The sequence below is a fragment of the Cucurbita moschata genome, unplaced genomic scaffold (assembly GCF_002738365.1).
Source record: "Cucurbita moschata cultivar Rifu unplaced genomic scaffold, Cmos_1.0 Cmo_Scf00007, whole genome shotgun sequence".
NCBI classification, from domain to species: Eukaryota; Viridiplantae; Streptophyta; class Magnoliopsida; order Cucurbitales; family Cucurbitaceae; genus Cucurbita; species Cucurbita moschata.
The window spans coordinates 2461532-2474945 of NW_019268523.1; the positions used below are offsets into that span (position 1 = coordinate 2461532).

The following is a 13414-nucleotide window of genomic DNA, read 5'->3' on the forward strand; positions in this document are numbered from 1 at the left end:
AATGATATCAGAGCTAGACACCGGGTAATATACCAGTGAGGAGGGGGTGGACATGAGTCAGTGTGCCAGCAAGGACGTTGGGCCCCGCTGGGGTGGATTAGGCAGTCCCACATTGATTGGAGAAGGGAATGAGTGCCAGCGAAAACGCTGGACCCGAAGGAAGTGGATTATGAGATCTACATCGGTTAGAGAGGGGAACGAAGCATTATTTATAAGAGTGTATAAACCTCTTCTTAACAGACGCGTTGCAAAAACCTTAAGGAGAAGTCCGAGAGGGAAAGCCCAAAGAGGACAATATCTCCAGGCGGTAGGCTTGGGCTGTTACATTATCACTCAGCTATGCTCTGGTTGACCTTATAAGAAGGCAATATTACCAGCAATTTTCGAAGTCGTCTCAGCATTCCAGGATATAGAACAAAAATGTTATTATTGAATGAACAATCAAATCTCTCTTATGTTTACCATATATGTTCGTCATGTCCAAAATATGGTAAGTCCATGGAATCCCAGTTCCACAGACTTCTTTTCTTAGCTAGGAACAACTCTATAAACCATGAAATAATTCAACCACGACGCCCTTTTTATTCTCTGCATAATAACAAGTACCCGTATGGTCACCCCTCAAGATCAGTGTTGCAGTTCAATCTAACAAAGAATGAAACAACCAACTCGTAAGGGCTCACCCTCAAGATCAGTGTTGTGGCTCAACATAACATAGAATAAATAGACCAACTCATCTTTTACTCCATCTGGCTGGTTGACTTTACATCCTCTTCCTCGACGTCAAATTCTTGTTCCACGCCCTTCACCTAAAAATTGAGAATAGACATTCAAATCATAGATATTCCAAAAAAAGAAAAAAAGATATTTATGGATCTGAGAAGCATAGAAACAAAAGAGGAAGACAGAACCTATATACTAGAACTAAGCAGCTGTGTAACATTATTCTATTTCAATTTTCTCCCTTTGAAGTGAGTGATTTTCTACGTTGGCTCTCTAGGGTACATTGCCTTCCGTCTTATCAAACATGCGGTGTTCGTCGATGCATTCTTGTTATCCATCGAGCATGTTGCATTTCATATGATTATTTTCAGTAAAACGTGAACGGTAGCTAGCCACTTGCTTATAGCAAGATTCAGTGAGAAGTTGGAAAACCAACTGTTCCTAGTCATAAAACTTAGATTCAATCTCAATTATATAGTGCAATGTCCTGCCATTCCTATTATCTAAAAAAAACAAAAAGTCCTTCCATTCCAGCTGGTGGTGTCAGTGTGTATTCAAGCTCAATACTAACATCGTGCAACTAAATTAAGAAATATGGCTGTAGGACACCTCGGGTCGGGTATCATGTAAAAGAAGGGAACAAAAGCAATATGCATGGAGGACCTACCTAGATGTCCAAGTGGAATATTGGATATGCTTCTCATTGAACATGAGCTTACAAATACAAAGATTACATAACTCTCACCTCTGGTACATAATGCATCAACATATTTTCAATGCCAGATTTTAGAGTGACGGATGAGCTTGGGCAGCCACTGCATGCTCCTTGCATTCTCAATTTGACAATTCCAGTTTCTCTGAAGAAGATAGAAATGGAAAATTCAATACATAACCATATAAAAGCAATCATGCATACAACTCCTAATGCTTTACGGAACGCCTGTAACTGAAAAACCTACTCATTATATCCCCTGTATTCAATATCTCCACCATCATCTTGCACTGTTGGTCGAATACGAGTCTCAAGCAGCTCTTTAATCATAGCAACAGTTTCAGAATCATCCTAAATAAAGGCACAAGTGGACAGATCTATTAAGAATCAAGCTGTTTCCAACTACTAGAATAATAAAAATTTATGATGTTTCAGATTCCAAGACAAATATAACTTTGAAAGATTCAATACTCCGCAGCACAGAAAACAACGACCACAAAGTCAAACCTCAAATTGAAATATTACAAATAAATTTTGACATATAATAGAAAGACATTGATATACTCATCTTTTAGGTAAGTAACTTGTAAGATCCCACATCGGTTGGGGGGGAAAACGAAACACCCTTAAGGGTGTGGAAACCTCACCCTAGCAGAAGAGTTTTAAAAACCTTGTTGGGAAGCCCGAAAGGGAAAGCCTAAAGAGGACAATAGCGGCTAGCGCTGGGCTTAACTCAACTTCTTTAAGTAGAAGTACTAATTTTAATAACAGCTAACAAGAGAACTTCAGTGATTGAAAACAAAAAGTACAATTACAGTATCTTTGTGTAATTCCTTTTCAGTTCTCTAGGTCTCCACAAGTGGCACAGTAGCTTGTATATCCCTCACTTTATATTAAAGGAAAAACCCGTTTCTTAACGACAGGACAGAAAAAATGTAACTAATTTGACTTAAGAGAAAATCGAATGTCCATCAAAATGACCAATATGAAGATCAGAAAACAAGTTCTTAGCCAAAGTTGTATCCAAAAAAGTAGAAATGGAACTGCAAGGCACCACATTACTCTATTAATACCATGAGCCTCAAGTACTTTGAATCCGATGTATGATGACATTAAATGTTCATAGTTCTATATCAGCACTTAAGGAAGATAAAATCTATGTATATCAATTAGTGTGGTTTCATTTCACCAAGGAACTCACATTTGACCTAGTATTATATCATGTCGAGTATCGAAAGCAAGAAAGAGAACCATATAGAATTGCATAATTTGTGATCAAAACATAACCTAATATAAAATTATCATAAATATCCCGAGAGAGAGAAAAACGTAAATGAGTTTTCTACTTTCTTATTTCTAACCAATATGTAAAAGTTCGACGAGAAGAGAACACCATGTGATCTAAAAAATTAACTTGTTTTTTAATGAGTAAAACTCTAACAAGAAAGTGGATTAATTTGCAGTTAGAAGACATACTTCGTTGATGGCTGTATCCATGGCAGCAGCAGTATTAGCGTCTAGAAATAGTGGTTGTCCAGAAGAATAGAAGTCCATGATTGAAGCAAAAATTTCAGGCTTAAGGAAATCCCACGAAGCCTCATTTGACTTTGTTACAGTAACAAAATCTGATCCAAAGAAGACTCGGATAACACCTGCACAAGCAATCAAGAACGCCCCACGCCAGGAATCAGTAAAACCAGTAAGAACACTTGTAAACCAACACCAAGTCATATATCAATTAAACTTCAAACTAGCACTTATTTACTATGCCTCACAACTTTCCTACTCTCAGTTCAATGTTCCATGTCTCAGTTCAATGTCGATATAATTCCAGACCTCTAAAATGCAAGCATACATCTTAAACTCTTTAAAATTCAGATAAAAGGAAGCGGGTATTCCAAATTGAAAATCCAACAGAAACCTAAAAAGATATCATAAGTTCAGAATATGTACCGTCAACACCATAAAGAGCCTTTGCTAGTGGGGAGTTCATAGCAGAACGCGCATTAGGAAAATCAGCACTCCCGACTTCCATAACAGGCTTTCCAGGATAGAACATGAGAGATGAAGGATTGGGTGTTGACTGAGTTTCAATGAACATTGTTCTTTTTTGTCCTGAATGCAACAAAATACGACAGATTATTCAAAAACAAATACAGCTGATTCCAATGATGGTTCGTCAAAGCTCACGCACCTCCAAATTGGCTCCATCTCCATGAACGCAAGAGAGGATCGAAGCAAGTTCTTGACGATACAGAACACGAAGCAGCTTCGTTTCCGCCGAATATAGAAGAAGTTGTTGCGGCTGAGAAGAATCGAATCTTCCCAACTCCGTGAGAACCCAGTGGTGAAATTCTTCGAGCTCGCACAATCAAACTTCCTAAGCCCCTCATTTTTCCCTCGCTGTTCTTGCAAATTGAAGAGTTCTTCCTGTTAAATACCTAGCGGTTAACAGCGTGGTGCTGACGTATAGAGCGCCGGTTCAGTTCGGGTTGGTCGGTTCGGTCTAATCTTGTTCGTGTTGAGTAATTAGTAACTGGTAAAATAATAATAATAATAATAATAATAAGGCAAATATAAATTAATTTAGACCATTTGTTATAATTTTATTTGAAAAATAGTTATTTTTAAGTACATAAAAATTATTTAAATATAAAGACATATATATCATAAATGGTTGAATCAAAGTATTTTTTATATATATATATTTTGTTGTCTACCTCTATTTTTATTACTCATTTAAAAATAGTTAAATAGTATTTTTACTTTTATTATAAAAATAGTAAAAATAAACAGACTCTCCACTATGATATTATCCCCACAGTTGTCATAACTTTACTTTGAGCTGCTCAAAAGGCCTCTCCCCTGTGATATTATCCACTTTGGGCAGCTGTCATCACTTTACTTTGGGCAAAAGGTCTTTAGACTTCTCCAAAAGGCCTAAAACCGGCATTTAAGCTTCCCACACTTTGAGCAGCTCTCATGACTTTACTTTGGACTTCTCCAAAATGCCTAAAATCGTCCTCTATGCTTCCTCAAAAGGCTTAAAACCAATAGAGAGAGTATTCTTGATTATAAACTCATGATCATTCCCTAAATTAGTCGATGTGGGACTTTTATCATCCAACATCTCCCCTCGAACAAAATACGCTTCCCTTAATCGAGGTTCGACTCCTTTGGAGTCTTAGTCATTTTTTACTGCCTTCGAAGAGACTTGACTCCTTTTCTTCAAAAATCCTTTGTTCGAAACTTAGTCATTTTTTACTGCCTTCAAGGAGACTTGACTCATTTTCTTCAGAAATCCTTTGTTCGACACTTAGTCATTTTTTACTGTTTTCGAGGAGACTTGACTCATTTTCTTCCGAAATCCTTTGTTCGACACTTAGTCATTTTTTACTGCCTTCGAGGAGGCTTGACTTCCTTCGAGGAAACTTGACTCATTTTCTTCAGAAATCCTTTGTTCGACACTTAGTCATTTTTTACTGCCTTTGAGGAGGCTTCCTTTGAGGAGGCTTGACTTCCATTTAAGGATTTAAGGAAACTTGACTCATTTTCTTCAGAAATCCTTTGTTCGACACTTAGTCATTTTTTACTGCCTTTGAGGAGGCTTCCTTTGAGGAGGCTTGACTTCCATTTTTTACTGCCTTCGAGGAGGCTTGACTTCCTTTCTTCTGAAATCCTTTGTTCGACATTTGAGAATTTACCAATCTATTGGCACGACTAAATTTAGGGCATGGCTCTGATACCATGTTAAATGAACACGACTCTCCACAATAATATGATATTGTCCACTTTAAGCATAAGCTCTCATGATTTTACTTTGGGCTTCTCCAGAAGGCCTCAAACCAATGGAGAGAGTATTCTTTAATTATAAACCCTTGATTATTCCCTGAATTAGGCGACGTGAGACTTTCATCCTCCAACAGGAAAAAAAAAAAAAAAAAATTAAAAACTACTTTTCATGGTTATTGAAAAAATTAAAAAGAAAGAAAGAAAAAAAAAAGTCATAATAACATTAAGTAAATTAGGCAGAAATTTCTAAAAAAAAAAAGTGCTTCTAAAGTGGACAGTTTTAGGGAGATTTTACAACTGTGTCAAGGCATTTTCTTCTAAGAAGCTTCTAATTGAGTACTAAATACTTGAAAATAACCAAATTTATTCTTCAAATCCCTTTTTAATTTGGTATGTGAGAACAACGATGAGTCTTGGACAGATACCAACAGACGTGGAAGATAGCATTTGTTGTGAGACAATAACTGAACTCTACACAGGCAAGACATGGTCTTTGGATGAACAGCTTCGGAGTTATTCAGCAGCTAACCAAAGCAAGTGCATCTGAGAATATAAAGTTTTAGAAATGACGAGAGAGCTCACGAATAAAGGGTCCTCGGCCCCCAGATCGATCGAACTTGTATGAGCTCACAAACAGTTTCAAACCTTACATTGAGATGAGACGATGTTCCCCAAGATTTTAATAACTATCTACGTCTGTCTCGGGCCTCCGCAGGTAGTAACGTAGACAATTTACTAATACCTGCACGTTTAAAACACGTTGAACATAAACAGCGTAATCGACGATTCGATAAGCTAAAAGTTCATTCCTCCAAATTCAGGTTTGTCCATAGATTTTTCTTTTTCTTGTCACAATTGAGTTCATGAACTTTAAGGTTTCTTTTGTTTGTCTTAGACTTTCAAAATGTGTATTTTTTTTGGCCCCTGAGGAAAGAGATGAGACGCTCTACCCGTCTTTACACATACGAGAAATCACTCAGGACAAGAGGTGTCGAAGTTTAAGGTATAAACCATTTTAGTCCCAAGATACTAGGCAGGATCACCAATGCTTAAACAGATGGGCGTTAATCAACAAATAAGCATGTTTGAGCATTTAAAACACTTCATTTCGTTTCCAAAGGTGCTTAATACAAGAATATTATATTACATTTAAAACCACTACCCCCAACATATGCCCAAACACACAGAATTTCATGTATCATGTAGGTTATTTACCTGAGATAAGGAACTATTTAATGCAGCTCCCCCATAACTGACATGAAACTTGTCCTTGGCGACCAACCCCTAGAGATCAGAGTTGAAATTTTGTCATGACAAGTCAGAGAGAGAGAGAGAGAGAGAGAGAGAGAGAGAGAGAGAGATGGGAAGGGAGGCTTTACTTCCGTATCTATCTCTGCCGATTCAACTTCAATGTTGATATCAGCGAGTATTTTTATAACTTCCACCAGCAATCCAGGTCGGTCTGCTGTCTCCAAACAAAGTAGGCTATAAATCGAAAATAAAAACTAGATTATGATTTAACAATTAACTCAATCAATTTTATAATTACATTACAGAGTTGTACTCTAATGGCAATTAGTTAGAGATGAAAAGCAATAAAAGTTTCACAACAAAATTGCACCAAGTTGTTTTAAATCAAGTAAAGCAAACCTCCTTTTAGGTCCATCGGCTCTCACGTGAACATGAGTTGCAATATCAATATCAAGCTGCACGAAGCAAAATAGAAATCGAGATTACTTTCATGAATACGAATCTCGTTAGCATTAAAAAAACTTTAATTGGATTCCCCGGAGTCTGATGAACCAAAAATTACACTCAAGATCTTGAACAACTTGCAACTGACTAATGAATGAGATTACTGAGAACAATTTGAAGGGAAGAGAATTTCAGTCCAAGACAATGATGGCCAATTTAACTCGAGGAATTATAGAAACAATGCAGAACGTTCGATTCCTTTCGCCCACAAACGAAATGGCAAGGGGATCATGAAGTAGCATTACATGTGTAAATATTGGGGAGGTAGGAACAAATAAGTCATTTTCTAGTAAAAACAGATTATATCTTTAAAGAGGGGAAGTACAAAATAATGTCATGTAAGCTAAGGAAGGCTTTCGTCGGGGGGAGGCACCAGGCCTCTTGAATGGCCGTAATCAGTGTTCAATCAAAGCCCACAAGTAGACAAAATTTCAATATTACTATTGTGCATACAAACATAATCAAAGCCACATTTATGTAAACAAAGTTTATAAAAGATACTCATACTTCTGCAATATCAAATTAAATCCAATTATTTAAAACCTAAACCTTTCGAGAGTTTGTACGTCTTGAACTTTTATTCGTTTTCATTAATATAATGAGAAGTTATTTCTTGTTAAAATAATAATAATATGAAATTATTAAAATAAAATTAAAAAAAAGAGGAGAAAACCTCATCTAAAGGAAGATACAAAAGACTCCTTGGATTGGATGTATGGTTTTATTTTCTTTAAATACAATTATTTATCCATAAAAGAGATTGTGAGCATCGAGGAAGCTATACCTTTTTCTCTGGAGGTTGAATTCCAAAAGCCTCACCCATTGCAAGCTGTTGACTAGATTCCTACCAAGAAACTAGAAAGCTAAGATAAAGAAAATAAAAGAAACAATTCAGAAAGTTAAGGAAGAGATCTACGTCAGATCCAAGACATTAAGATAGTCATTAGTATGTTGGAGTTATTTAGTATGCATACAGGGTGGTACTTCAAAAGGTTGTTGATGATGGTTAAACGAATGCTCTCCAACAAATCAGGATCTTCTACCTTCCGGCCAGAGTCTCTACAATTACAAACATCAGAATATGTGTTATATAAGAGCAGGTAGTGCAAGATAGCACAGCACATATGTGGTCTAATATTAAAGTCCAATAATAAATACTCAATTAACAGGACGTAACAAGCTATCAGAATGCTGACACACACCAGAACTAAGAATCTGAATGTGGGGCTACACTCTCAATTACATATCAGAAGTGGGCAGAAGCCATGCCTACATCCTGGCAAAATAGCTGATGCATGAGTTTTGGGTGTAGACCAGGAGACAGGACATTATACGATCTTTCCGAAATGAACCAGCATCATCTTCTTATCTACTTTATGCCTCTGCCTCATTAAACATAATTTTCTTCTACTTAAACTTTCAATTAAAGACTGGGACTTCTCCTGCAGCTTGCTCATGAACGTCCCTTCATTCTGAAGACCAAAATTCTTTTGACTAGTAACTTTCTATTGTCTATTTTTTGTTAAATTTGAAAGGAAAGAAATCAGGGAATTTTACTGTGACAAGGAAAAGGAGGAGGTGAGATCTAGTTTGTATTCATGCTTCTTATTAGGCCATCAATATTTGTGACAAATTATATTTTATTTTATATAATTTGAGGGCTTTAATCTCCTTGAATTTCGTTGGATTCATATAGTTACCCAATCCTTTTCCCCCATAAACTATAGCGATCGTAAGGCAAATTGGTAAAGACTTGAGGTAAAGGCAGGGCAAAGCAAAGACGATGTGTTCAAGCATGCTTAAGCTTTGGGGATATTTTGAAAGCAAAGAAAGAAGTTTTTTTTTTTAAGATTAACATGGTGATATAGTGTATGTGGATTCATATATTTTCCACTTCCACCCTTATATTGCCATTTGTTAACATACAATTTTTGTGAATTCTGTTTTGAAATTGTTCAAAGGATCACAGTTCCTTTCATCTTTGAGACAGGCACCAAAACATAGAAAATAAGACAAAATAAAGAAACGAGACAGTAAATGTATAGGATATAAATGAGGAAAAAGTGAGGCAAGCAGCATGTGAAGTGGAAAATTTGGAATAACCAAGGGAGCTACTAGAAACCGCATTAGACAGTAGCTCAAATGACTAATTTTAAGCAATAAAAAAACTCACAGTCTTGTCAGATAAAATTTTGTTTTCTTGACTGGTCCCTCTGTGCTAACAGTTCCCTTGGCCACATCCAAACCCAAATCTTTTAACGCTCTCATCTACAAGCAAGAAATCCAAGAAAAGATGATAAAATATGATTCAGTACCAGATGATATTTAAATAAAAGTAATCAATTAAAAAAAGTAGGAACAAAACTGGAAGCATTGACTTGGCTCTAACTCAGAGCAAAGCGTTCTTCAAGAAGTGAGGATACTAGAAATAAATTCACATAAGATTCCTGCAGGCCAAAAAGTTATTTCCTGAACTCAACTCAAACTTCAGTATTTTAGCATTTACATTATACAAGATGACCTCAAATTGACTTCATATAATGGATAAGAATACTGAGATACATGAAATCTTGTAACACAACTTCCAGAAAGCATAAGATAATGGAACTGCAAAAGTCACCGTATCAATAAGAGCTCCAAGGCGATCGCCAAAACTGACTTCCACTATCGTTGCAAAGGAATCTGAATCCTGATCTATGAGAACTATGGGCATTGGGTCGTTATCTTCATCAAAAACCTGGAGTAAAAAATATTTCATCAATTGCACAGTTTTGAAGTCATCCAGATTTATAATTGCAGGTGAAGATTAACAAACGGAATTGTTGCACGATAAAATCTTATTATCCAAACAGTCCATGATTATACGTATTTGCAACAAAATACATGCACAAACTCTTGATGTAAAATTGAACTTGTTGAATGGTCGACCAAACTGAGATTTGAAGTCAAATATTTTTGCCAACTGAAACAGTATATAGCAACATGATACACATACACACGCTTGGGGAAAAAATAAATAATAAATAAGAACATCGATGACAAAATAAAAAGTAAAAAAGAGATGCTTAACTTCTTTTCTTTTCTTTTTTAAATGCTGTCATAGATGTAAATGGAATAACATTTAATGGCTATACAAAAACTAGTACGAACCAAATAAAGGCAAAGAAAAACACCAGGAATAGAAAAAAAAAAACTCGGAGTTTGGGATCCAACTGTTAAGAGTAAGAAACTAAAGATAAATACAAAACTCTTTGGTCACTAACACCCCCAAAAAAGCTAAGAAGGAGATGCCTAACATGGAACCGTTGCCTTGACGATTGCAATACATTTATAACAAGTGAAATAAGAAACACATCTTTCAAATATTTTGACAATTACAATTAAAGATGAGATGAATTAGTATGCAATATATATTTTGAGACCGAGAACCTAAGGTGTTTGATTTCTGAATTGGTGGAACAACTTCTTTAAGGTCATCTGTATGGGAAGGAAAACTAAAATTATTTATCTGACACTGTTAAAGTTGTCCCTTTAGTTGGTTGCAAAGAAACCGAGGGGTTTTAGGGAAATAATATCATGGGGAGGACACTGAAGGGGAAGGATCTAAAAAATTTCTTTGATTATGACTATGAGTCAAACCTGGAATGGGTTTATGGGATGAAAAAATGTAGATAAAGTGCAAGAGAACTTTAACGATAAACTTTATGATGTAGACATATTGAGCAGTCCAGACTTGTGGATACCAGAAGAAATACTATTTCAATAGTGGATTTAAGAAACACGTCACTGACCAATGATGCTGGACTGACTGCATTCAAGGCATTGGATGATGCGCTCACAATATTCCTGCATAAGATCGATGGAATAGAAAAATAGGGCATAAGTGTTAGATTGAGTGGTATTAATCAAGAGAGGGCTATCAGATACATGAGATGCATATTTCAGTGAGCTAGAAGAATGAAGTGCTAGAGAATCGTTGAGATAGATGAAAATCAAAAGGTGTCTAAACTGGTTGCTTAATATTCAACGATTATTAAAGAAAACCAAAGAGCAACCAACAGAACTTGACTTTATAAGTAAGATCACATCTTTAATTGAATGAACTCGTGGCACAGAGATCATTAATAGATCGTAGGATGCTCGTTTATCCAAACAGATTGTAGAATGCACAAATGGAACGAGCCCGAATTATATTTTGAAGAATAAAAGCATCCCAGACAATCAGCCAGCATTCCTTCACGAAACTAACGGCCAGCTTCTAATAATTCATTATCAAAGAGAATCCACATTGACGATCAAATGCTTGCGTAAAATATAAGAAAAACTCAGCCCATTGCTCTGATACGTATCAACACCAAACGTTCCATAATCGTAGAAAAACATGTAACTAGCAATACACGACATATCTTCTTAACAAGTCCTGGAGCAAACGAATGTTACTGTAAACTAAATTAAAAGCCATTGTGTCCCAAAATATCACATGTTCAAGTTCTAAAGAAGCGAATAATTTCTATCCCAAGCTCAAAACCTACTCTTTTTGTTAGGAATCGCGACTCTCCACAATGGTATGATATTGTCCACTTTGAGCATAAGCACTTTGCTTTGGGCTTCCCCAAAAGGCTTCATACCAATGGAGATAGTATTCTTCACTCACTTATAAACCCATGACCTTCCACTAAATTAACCAATGTATGACTCACTTCCAATAATTCTCAACAATTCTCCCCTCGAACAAAGTACACTATAAGCCTCCCCCTGAGGCTTATGGAGCTCTCGAATAGCCTACCCTTAATCGAGGCTCGACTCCTTTCTCTGGAGCCCTCGAACAAAGACACCTTTTGTTCGACAGTTTAGTCACTTTTGACTACACCTTCGAGGCTCACAATTCTTTGTTCGATATTTGAGGATTCTATTACATGGCTAAGTTTAGGGCACAACTCTGATACCATATTAGGAATCACGACTTTCCACAATGGTATGATATTGTCCACTTTGAGCATAAGCTCTCATGACTTTGCTTTGGATTTCCCCAAAAGGCCTCGTACCAGTGGAGATAGTATTCCTCCCTTATAAACCCATGACCTTCCACTAAATTAACCAATGTGAGACTCACTCCCAATAATTCTCAACGCTTTTAATCTCCGGACAGTCAACTAAACAGACGCATTTCTAATTTTGACGCCATCCATAAAACAGAATACCAAAATAAAGCAAATCGATCCATCAACAATTCAATAAACTCCTGGAGCAAGCAAGCAAGGCCAACAGACAATCAACCAAAATTAACCAGTTCTAGATGCAAAGATTTTTAGATTCAACGTAAGTTTCATTTCAGCTCATACCAAACACAAAAGCACATAAGAAATCCAAACTTCCACGATACTCGAACTTTACCATTTCCGCAAGAAAATCGGCCTAGCACCACCCCCAAAGCCGCGGTGAGGGACATGAGCAACGAACTCCGGCTCCAAAAACCTAAACCGGCATGGAAACAAATAAGGAGAAGTGTTGAAAGAAGCAATGAAGGTGGAGCTCGAGGTCGCCATGGCCATGGAATAAAATGGATCGGAATCGGTGGGTGCTCCTCCCGTAAGCTAGTTTGTTCGTTATCGGTAGTGCTGCTAATACGCGATATGAAAACGGGATCATCTTCTAACGGAGTTTCTTTTTATATAAAAAGGGAAGAGTTTTGGAATGCTGCGTCAGCATGCGGGACCCACTTGAACATGACTGACTCAACATCACTGTCAGGCTTACGTGGCATGTATGTTCATATTTTTGGGGAAAAGTATTTTTATCCCATACATGCAGTCATACGGTACTTATCCTATCCTTCTCTTCAATTGGCCCCGATTCTCTAAGCCAAGTATTTTTTTTTTTTAAATTAGATTTGTTAATATTAACCTCTTTAGTTTGTATATATTACGATTTTGGTAGACGTCCTCGGAATATACGGTGGAAGGTGAATAAGAATGGACAGATGAAGTACATCGAACGTCGGTACAGGTGTAGTGATACGCTCGACGTTTTTTGTACTTCAGTTGATACTTAAATCCATGATAATGTTAAACTAAACGTGCATATATAACAATTTCATTGCTTGTTATGAACTTTTAGTGTTGGTCTGTTAGTTCATATCCAACACTACAGGGAATTTCATCGATGGGGGTCGTATATTTTGACTTTATTGTAATGGGTTGCTCGGTCTCTTCCACTTTTAGTTGTGTTATCTGAAAAATTCCATATAAACACGTGGACGGTTTGGATAGGAGTCATGTGAAGTGCTTTTCTCTTACCTGTGGTATTATGTAACTCGTAACTCGAGATGTTTATTTAACTTGTGGGAATAATCAACACAAAAATCTATATTTAAATCGAGAATGAAAATGTGAGACAGAAATTGACTTAAAAACTATGATGTAATATTAACTT

General features: G+C 36.5%; 2 protein-coding genes across 5 annotated transcripts; both read right to left on the reverse strand.

The window, feature by feature from the left end:
* Window positions 1–404: 404 nt before the first annotated feature.
* LOC111445668 (nifU-like protein 4, mitochondrial) lies at window positions 405–3863 on the reverse strand. 3 transcript variants are annotated; one of them, XR_002710891.1, is made up of 7 exons: window positions 3630–3863; window positions 3389–3550; window positions 2912–3087; window positions 1683–1786; window positions 1469–1580; window positions 684–809; window positions 405–588 (listed from the first exon to the last, which is right to left on the reverse strand). XR_002710891.1 is itself a non-coding variant. In XM_023084194.1 (6 exons), exons 1-6 carry the CDS (start codon window positions 3826–3828, stop codon window positions 741–743), a joined length of 822 nt encoding a protein of 273 aa, XP_022939962.1. In that variant the 5' UTR covers window positions 3829–3863; the 3' UTR covers window positions 409–740. The 3 variants fall into 3 exon arrangements, 1 of the variants encoding a protein (XP_022939962.1); XR_002710890.1 differs by having other exon boundaries at window positions 409–645; XM_023084194.1 differs by having other exon boundaries at window positions 409–809.
* A 1696-nt stretch (window positions 3864–5559) lies between these two features.
* LOC111445634 (ACT domain-containing protein ACR12-like) lies at window positions 5560–12629 on the reverse strand. Of its 2 annotated transcripts, none has more exons than XM_023084145.1 (11): window positions 12377–12629; window positions 10774–10828; window positions 9603–9719; window positions 9156–9250; window positions 7957–8041; window positions 7767–7826; window positions 6878–6933; window positions 6607–6712; window positions 6443–6511; window positions 5878–5969; window positions 5560–5770 (listed from the first exon to the last, which is right to left on the reverse strand). In XM_023084145.1, the coding sequence occupies exons 1-10, from the start codon at window positions 12532–12534 to the stop codon at window positions 5907–5909; spliced, it is 864 nt and encodes a 287-aa protein (XP_022939913.1). In that variant the 5' UTR covers window positions 12535–12629; the 3' UTR covers window positions 5560–5770; window positions 5878–5906. The 2 variants fall into 2 exon arrangements, with proteins under 2 accessions (XP_022939913.1, XP_022939912.1); XM_023084144.1 differs by having other exon boundaries at window positions 5873–5969.
* Window positions 12630–13414: the final 785 nt, after the last annotated feature.

Coding starts and splice junctions, on each gene's coding strand:
- LOC111445634 (XM_023084145.1), bottom strand. CDS start 12,534: ATGGCCATGGCGACCTCGAGCTCCACCTTCATTGCTTCTTTCAACACT. Junction 9,251..9,602: donor TTGGAGCTCTTATTGATACG/GTGACTTTTGCA, acceptor TCTTGCTTGTAG/ATGAGAGCGTTAAAAGATTT. Junction 6,934..7,766: donor TTCAACCTCCAGAGAAAAAG/GTATAGCTTCCT, acceptor TGCTTCGTGCAG/CTTGATATTGATATTGCAAC.
- LOC111445668 (XM_023084194.1), bottom strand. CDS start 3,828: ATGAGGGGCTTAGGAAGTTTGATTGTGCGAGCTCGAAGAATTTCACCA. Junction 1,581..1,682: donor GAATACAGGGGATATAATGA/GTAGGTTTTTCA, acceptor TATCTTCTTCAG/AGAAACTGGAATTGTCAAAT. Junction 810..1,468: donor TGATGCATTATGTACCAGAG/GTGAGAGTTATG, acceptor CTCAATTTTTAG/GTGAAGGGCGTGGAACAAGA.